This window comes from Callionymus lyra, chromosome 11 (assembly GCF_982586985.1).
Source record: "Callionymus lyra chromosome 11, fCalLyr1.hap1.1, whole genome shotgun sequence".
NCBI classification, from domain to species: domain Eukaryota; kingdom Metazoa; phylum Chordata; class Actinopteri; order Syngnathiformes; family Callionymidae; genus Callionymus; species Callionymus lyra.
The window spans coordinates 24,532,096-24,541,092 of NC_141828.1; the positions used below are offsets into that span (position 1 = coordinate 24,532,096).

Below are 8,997 nucleotides of genomic sequence, written 5' to 3' on the forward strand. Positions count from 1 at the left end.
CCTGTCATTCATACACACATTCACAAAATATGCATTGAATGACACACACACACTAATTAATACAAATATATTTTTCAATTATTTCCACAATAATCACACTATATACAATATTTTAGAGTAGATAGCAATGATCTAAATTGGACAGCAGGGGGCAGTAGAGCTCCACCAGATTTGTGACTCTTGTCTCATGAACAACGTTTGCTTAAACGCACAAAGTCACACACAATCAGAGACACACTGTCACACACTGTTTGTACAGTTGTAAGAACACATCAATATGCTGTCACACAAACATGCAAGTCAACCTTAGCAAAATATCTCTCATAGCTAACACACACACACAAACAGAGCGACAGACGGACACACACACACAGACCCACACATGCATAGAGAGACACGCAGAGACACAGACACACACATAGATACATAGACACACACACGTACAGACACAGATACACAAACGGAGTGACAGACGGGTACACGCACACACAGACCCACACATGTATAGAGACACACGCAGAGACACAGACACACACATAGATACATAGACACACATGCGTACAGATACACAAAAGGAGCGACAGACAGATACACGCACACACAGACCCACACACACATAGATGCATAGACACACACACTTACAGACACAGATACACAAACAAAGCGACAGACGGATACACGCACACACAGAACCACACACACATAGAGAGACGTGCAGACACACACACACACACACACACACGGAGAAAGACTCACACACACACACACACGGAGAAAGACTCACACACACACACACACGGAGAAAGACTCACACACACACATACGGAGAAAGACTCACACAGATACACAACTACACACACACAGAGACTCGCACACAAGAGATTGTGATGTAGTGTAAATATCAGACACATGTTCACATCATCTGTTCTTCTTCAACTCTCCTCCACTCGTCCTTCACTTCCTCCCTTCATTCTCCTCCTTCTCTCACTTCACTCATCTCTTCTCTCTCCTCAGGGATCCTGGAGTGGCCTTTCTGGACCAAACTGGTTGTCGTGGCCATCGGCTTCACTGGCGGGCTGGTCTTCATGTACGTCCAGTGCAAGGTCTACATCCACCTGTGGCGGCGGCTCAAGGCCTACAACCGGGTCATCTACGTCCAGAACCGACCCGAGACGTGTAAAAAGCTGCTGCTGGAGAAGCCGCCGCTCATCGAGCCCAGCCTGGACAACAAGGAGGCGCTGATGCCGACCCAGTCGGACACTCACTCCTCCCAGTACACGGAGACCGAGGACTACAGTATGGAGGTGCTGCACGTGTGACTTAGCGCCATCCGGTGGTCAAAGGAGGACGAGACAAGAACTGGGTTTTTAAACTCATCCAAGTCTGACACGTCACGTGACCCGACACTCTTGATGATGTCATCATGAGGAGACGCTGCTCCTTCTATTTATGAAACATTTACCAAAAACACATTTCAAGCACGAGAGAAGCAAGACAGACGTCCTCACTCACGGTTCACTTGTCGACCAATCACAGCTCTGATGACTTAAATCACTGAAGTGAATTATTGTTTCTGTTTGATCACCTTGAGTTTTGTTGTTGAGCTGCACTTACATCACTTCCTGTTTCTTGTTTTGCTTTTCTGTGCCTAAAATGTGTTTTTTGTCCACACACACATACAGGCAGATACACACACACACACACAGACACACACACACACAGACACACAGGCAGATGCCCACAAATCCACACACAAACAGAAAAACACACGCACACACATGCAAATACACACACAGTTGCGTATCAATGCAAACATACCGACACACACACACACACAAACAGAAACACTTGTCCATCCACACACACACACACACACACACGTGTACACAGACACACAGGCAGATGCCCACAAATCCACACACAAACAGAAAAACACACGCACACACATGCAAATACACACACAGTTGCGTATCAATGCAAACATACCGACACACACACACACACAAACATAAACACTTGTCCATCCACACACACACACACACACATGGACACCAGACAGATACACACGTAATCACATACACGTGTGCAAAAACCGATACACATGTGCAAACGCAGACAAAGGAGTCACACACACCGTCACAAACACACATACAGACACACACTCTGCTTTGGATGACAAAAAGGAAGTGGACACGACACGTGGAAGTTCAGACGAGGACTTCGGACTTTGCGAATGTAACTTTTTTTTTAAAGAAAAATGACTAAAAATGACAAAGAAAAAAAAGTTTTTTACTGTCAACTGGAAAGTTTCAGGATCTTTTCCGTGTCTTTGGGCGACGTGTGTGTTCCTCAACAGTATTTATAGTGTGATATACTCCATGTGCAGTTTTTACTTCGGCCCAGGAGGAGAAACTCCTCGGCCGCTGCTTCTCATGAGCAACACACATTTTTAAAAGAGCCAGTCTTTGATACACAAGTGTGTGTGTCCGTGGGCGACAACTTCACATGCTCGACAGCAATAAACAACATCCGCCGACCGGTCGTTGTCTGTCGAGGATCTTCTTACATGAGCCCAGAACTGATCCCTGGAGGGCTCTGTGCAATTAGACAGATGAAAAAAAGTGCAATTACCCTTTTGTTGTCGTTCTATTCTCTAGTTGTGTGTCAACGTCCAACCAAGGTCTCCTCCGGGTACTCTGGTCTTCTCCGTTCTCGTCTTCTATTTATTTAAATATAACGTTTTAACTAGTTTTATGCCACTTATACTTCCCAGATGTCATTTTGTTGCACTAGATTGTGTTTCAGAGTGTGTTGACTCGTGACCATCAGAAGGAGCTGGCTCCTTTTTTTTTTGTTTGTTTCTTCTTTTCTGGAAGCTGGGTTATTTTTTTTGTCTCATCTACACTTTTTGTTTTTGTTCACTGGTTCAAAAATCTAACTGGGAAAAGTGTAAATTGCATAAAAGTTTGTTTTGCGCCGACTGGACTCGACCACGACTGTTCCGACATCATTCCAACAGTCTGTCTGTGACGTTTATTTGGAGTAGAAATGTTTAAAAAAAAAAAAAAAAAAAATCTTTGGTCAAAGTACTTATGTTTTTAAAATTAAATAAAAATGGATGTTTTGTTTCTCATGAGTGTGTAGAGTTTAAAAAAAAAGACCAAATAAAACTTAAGTTACTTTTATTGTTTTGTTTTTTTACACTTTTGAAGAGTCAATGTTTCCGTCCTGATCTTCAAAAAACGTATGTTCCACGACTTATCGTTAAAGAATATTCGCTCGCAAACTTTTTTACAGCAGTGCATGAGACGGTGGTTGCATTAATTTCCATTCCTTAAATGCTTATTTGTTTTTCTTCCTTAAACATTCAACAAATTCTATAAGTATATCAGTGATATCAGAGTATTGAATGGTTATATTTAAAAATTCGAAATTCAATTTAATTTTTTTTTTTAAAGCATTTCATTCTTTTCGGAAAAATTTGGATTCATAATTTCTGTATTGAAAGCTTTGTTTTATTATTATTGGAATTAAATATCAAACTCTAAAAAAATCTTGCATTAAAAAAATCTATATATTGACTTCATTCATTCAACATTTAATATATTGATTGCTTTGACATATTTATTGATTTAAAAAAAAGTCTTTACAACAGTGGGTGAGAGACGACAGTTGCATTTGTTTCCATTCCACAAGTGCTCAATGTAAGTTTCAGGAATTTAACTCTTTGCAATAACTGGCAATTACAATGTTTAATCAGTAGAAGGAACAAGAAACAAAGGTGTTTATCTTCCTATAATCAATCATCAAGATGTTAATATTCAACACATTATTCAACTAATCAAATCCTTGTATAAATAGCCTTGATATCATGTGGGCAGTGGTCTCTGTTCTTTAATGTATATTGTCAATGATAATTCCCAAACACTAAACGACTTATTTTAGTCTGTCCATTAAGAAGTTTTTATTAAGATGGGAGTTTTTATTTTGAAATTCCAGGTGAAATGACTCTCATTGTGATGTCACTTTACATCCGTAGCGTTTAGCCCAAGTATATCCAGCTGCAGTGGCAGAGGAATCGGACCGACGTCAGACGGGAAGTGGGCTTAGATGACGACTGGGGCGTGGCCAATTCCTGAAGTGGCCGAAATTTAGGCTGACAACATTGTTTTTGTTTATTAATTAGTACGTAAGTGAGTTATTATTATTTGTAGAGCAATTGAGGTTCAAGCAATGTATATACTGTATATATATATATATATATATATATATACCATTATGTATACACAGGGCAAATAAGCATAGATGAAAAGTTAGTAATTATTATAACTTCATTGTGTGTGACCCTGGTCTAGAAAAGCGCTCTACAAATACTAATTACTTACTTATTTACTGTTGTACGTTTTTTTTAATTTTCCTAATTTGAATCGTCTTTGTTTATTATCTTTAAATCCCTTCAGTTACACATCTCAATACAGATGTAGAACAGCCAAATGACCATTGAGAAATGCAAGTGTTGTTCTACGTCATTGGTGCTCCGCCCTCTAACGGCTTCGCTATTGGTTTACCCCGAGGCACCGCCTTGTCTCTGAGAAAGCTTAATGAACTCGCCACCCAGCAGGGGGCAGTCCACTTCCTATAAAGGCGGGAAGCACCCGCCGCACTTTCTCCTTTTTCAACTCAGCGAGAAAGCTCCTGACAGTGGAATGTATGATGGCGAATGAATATTGAAGTGAACCATGTGTGCACGAAGACTCCCTGAAGAGGAGACACACATGTCTGCTTCGTTTGCCTAGAGGCCCAAATCACACGTGATGATTATGTGGCCTTCCGAGCGCTTCCCACGGCTTTTGACAGTGACAGGAAGCGTTCGAGGCTTGTTGACCCACACCGCCTCAGATCATGATTATGATCAACACAGGACTGCCGTGTTGTTTAAGAAAACAACACGGCAGTCCTGTGCGCTGCACTCGACAAGCTCACGTTCCAACGTGTTGGGCCCTGATGAGTCGAGCTGAGTCGTCCCTCGATCATGAACAGACGTCGACTAGGAGGACGACTGGCTCGCTGCATGGAGTCGACCATGAGGTATGCGAGAGCGATCAGGTGAGTATCTCTTGCAGGCCACATGGCCCTCCTGCAGCACTCGACGGGTTCACTTGAGAGGTGTTAGTGTGCATGTGTTTCCGCCTGTGAGTGTGACGTATTCACAGGCGTCATTAGAGACTTTCGCCGCTAATGCTAAGCTAACATGCTCCGCCGTTCATAGACGGCAAGAGTTTCCTCTCAGAACACAGTTCGGAGGAGGTTTTAAACCCCTTCGTCCGGGTCATGCCGAGACTGTAATAACGGAGTCTGTCCACACGAATGAAGGGCAGACTCAACCATGTGACTTGTTTCCAGATAAGCAAATGTCCACGAGACCGGCTTGATCAGCTGTGTTTACTTCACTTCCGTGTTGACATGCGCTGACGGGGTTTGACCGCCGATGAGCGTTGTCAAAAAAATCCCGCCGCCATGGATGACGTCACGTTTGGCGGAGAAACGTCATGGATGACGTCACGTTTGGCGTGATGACGAGGCGCGACGGGGATACGCGGAGACGGAGATCCCGTTCGTCGGCATCATCATCATCTGGTGCTGGGGGGAAGCGTCACCAGAGACCAGCCACCCCAGCAGCACCAACAACATCGGCAACAGCGGCGGTGTGCGACGAGTGAGCGTCGCCAAGATCCGCAGCGCGAGCCGGGGAGCCAGCAGCCGCAGCAGAGTCGACGGCCGAGGGCTCCTCCCCCCCCCTATTCATTCAAGGGAATGTGTCTGGAATAAAACAAGAGAACGTATGACGTTTCTGTGGTTCGTTCTGAGAGATGTTAGTAGTGCGCATGTGTTTCCGCCTGTGAGTGTGACGTATTCACAGGCGTCATTAGAGACTTTCGCCGCAGTTTTCTCGCCGTCCTGAGACCAGGCGAGGGCGAGGAACTTCCGCCCCGTCTGGTCGATCAACTGGAGAGGTGCGTGGCGGTCGGATCTCACGAGTGACGAGCAGGTCTGGACCGCCAGCGGAGCTTGAGAATGTACGGGACCTGGTGAGTGATGCGGTGCCAACGCACGAGCGACCTAAGAACTCACATCAGCTCCGGTTAATTCTCCAGCACATTCCTCCACATCGCGGGTTTTGTCAGCTCCGGTGACACTAAGAAGTGCTCAGGGAGTTGGGAAGACTTCCGGGTGGGAAAGGGAACACGCACGACGCGCATCTGAGGTGTCTCACGCGCACTTGCGCGCTTCTCCCACAGAGCCGGATTTTATGTATGAGAGTGGGGGTTCTAGTGAATCCAACTCGAGTACATGCTCTGTGGATTCATGAGATAGAGACGCGGCTTGTGTGATGCCCTTTCGTCTACGGCCCGCTCTTGGACGTTCGAGGGGGGGGGGGCCGGAGGACTACCCAAGGTTCGCCAGGGCTGCGGTTCTGACAGAACATTATTCGGCTTGGAGTCGCCTGGTTTTACTTCTGGGACCCACTTGGCTGGGGGGAGTAATAGGCGGGGCTATGCGCTACAATTTGCCCGTCAACCCCCGCGTTTTCAGGGATTCTCTGGACGCGTATGGCGGAGCAGGAGAATTATCCTGTTTGAGAAACGAGGTGTCTACTCTGCTGCAGAAGGAGGTCATAGAACTGGTCCCTGCAGCCGAGATGATGACAGGGTTTTACTCCCGGTACTTCCTCGTGGTGAAGAAGACCGGGGGTTGGAGGCCCATTCTGGACCTCAGCTATTTGAACAAGTTCATAGCTACCCGCCCGTTTCGCATGTTGACGGTCAAGAAACTGCTATCAGGTATAAGTCCAGGAGATTGGATGACATCTATCGACCTGACCGACGCGTACTTTCACATTCCGATAGTCAAGAGACATCGAAAGTACTTGCGTTTCGCCCTCGAGGGTCGGGTGTTTTCAATACACTCGACTCCCGTTCGGCTACTCTCTGGCACCCAGGACCTTCACCAAGTGTATGGAAGCGGCAGTGGAGCCTTTGAGAGTGAGTGGGGTAAGGATCTTGACCTATCTGGACGACTGGTTGATCCTTGCCAGGTCAGAGGCAGGAAGTTGCGCTCACACACAGAAGGTGTTGAGCCATATTGCCACCCTGGGGTTCACAGTGAACCTCAGCAAGAGCGCTCTGACTCCAGTTCAACAGTTAGTTTACCTGGGGGTACTGTTGAACTCGGAGGAGGGATACGCGCGCCTCCCGGACATGCGTATCCAGCCCATTCTCCGACTGACAACACAGTTGCTGGAAGCTCGGTGTCACGTGACAACAGCAGGCACTGTTATGTCCCTCCTGGGGCTCATGGCAGCAGCCCACACGGTAGTTCGGCTGGGCTTGCTGCACATGAGGGAGCTTCAGAGATGGTTTGGTCGTCTCAAGCTAGACCTCAAGCGGGAAAGAGGCGGAAAGCGCCTTCCCGCTCGGGTTTTGCAGGACATCCAGTTTTGGAACTCTCTAGCCAACCTCAGGCGGAGAGTTCCATTGGGTTGCGTCCTTCGTTACACTCAAGTGTTCACAGACGCTTCTCTGACAGGTTGGGGAGGCTCCTCGGGTCAGGCCTATGCCAGTGGGGTCTGGAGCAGTCCGGTGCTCAGACACATAAACTGGCTAGAGCTGAAGGCGATTCACAATGTCCTGCTTCACCTCTCTCCCCAACTGTCACAGTCCAACGTCCTAGTACTTTCCGACAGCTCCACCACCGTGGCGTACGTAAATCGCCAAGGTGGAGTCAGATCCCCAGCCCTTCTGAGTGTGGCAAAGAAGGCTCGGCTGTGGGCAGACTGTCACCTGCTTTCGCTCAGAGCTCAGCACGTACCGGGCGAGCTGAACGCAGTAGCGGACAGACTGTCGAGGGGGGCCGTCCAGGACGAATGGGGTCTGTCCGAGGCAGTGGCGAGCGAGATTTGGTCTCGGTTCGGTCACCCGGTTGCAGACCTCTTCGCCAGCAAGGAGAACTTCAAATGCTCTTTGGTTCTCCCTCAGGGCTTCGGATGCCCCCCACTAGGCGTGGACACTTTAGCCCATTCGAGGTGGCCGGTCGGTCTACTGTTCGCCTTCCCTCCTCCGCGGCTCCTTCTCCCCTTGGTTCGGAGGGCGAGGCTGAGGTTAATACTAGTAGCACCAGACCCCCCGGGGGCGCTCTGGTTCCCAGAGCTGGTGCGCATGGCGGTCGGGGCCCCGTGGGCTATCCCTTGGGGCCCCGCTGCCCTGTGTCAGGCAGGGGGACTCTGACAGCGCCCCCGGTGCTGGGCCGGCCTCTCAAGGTGTGGCTCCTGCACGGGACGAGTTGATCGGGACTTCGGACCCGGGGCCCCGTCAACACGCAGGCTTATGCCTCAAAGTGGGGGATTTTCTCCCGCTGGTGTTCAGACAGGTCCTTGGACCCCAGCTCTTGTTGGTGTCCGCTATCCTGTCTTTCCTGCAACATTTGCTGGACAACTGGCGGACTGTGGCGACACTGAGAGTGTTCGCATCAGCCATAGCGACGAGGCATGTCGGTTTTGAGGGTGCTTCGGTTCGCGCCCACCCCTTGGTGGCACGTTTCTTGCGGGGTGCCTGCAGGCTTCGACCTCCTGCAAGGCCTTCCAGCCCTCAGTGGGACCTCCAGTTGGTACTGGACTCTCTCACAGGCCCGACCTTCGAGCCTCTTGACCAAGTCCCACTGGATATCTTGTCTTCAAGGTATCGCTCCTTCTGGCACAAACAACCACGAAGAGAGCAAGTGAGCTTTGTGCCCTCTCCATTAGCCCTGAGTGTCTTATCTTGGCGTCGAGGAGTCTTCAGTGTCTTTGCGTCCTAACACAGTGTTCCGCCCAAAGATTCTGAGTTCCTTGTTCCGGGCGACGACCTTCACGCTTCTTGCCTTTCATCCGCCGCCCCACTCAGACCCGGGTCAGGAACGTCTCCACCTGTTGTGTCCAGTGAGGGCGTTGGCCTGGTACTT

General features: G+C 48.3%; 1 protein-coding gene across 1 annotated transcript in view; it reads left to right on the forward strand.

Annotated features, from left to right (window-relative positions):
* Nucleotides 1–3,185, forward strand: part of marchf8 (membrane-associated ring finger (C3HC4) 8) — a 52,087-nt gene extending 48,902 nt beyond the window's left edge. Inside the window, exon 9 of the mRNA XM_087802841.1 lies at nt 1,015–3,185. Within this exon, the coding sequence (XP_087658967.1) occupies nt 1,015–1,319 (305 nt within the window). The 3' untranslated portion in view covers nt 1,320–3,185. The remainder of the gene's footprint in view (nt 1–1,014) is intronic.
* Nucleotides 3,186–8,997: the final 5,812 nt, after the last annotated feature.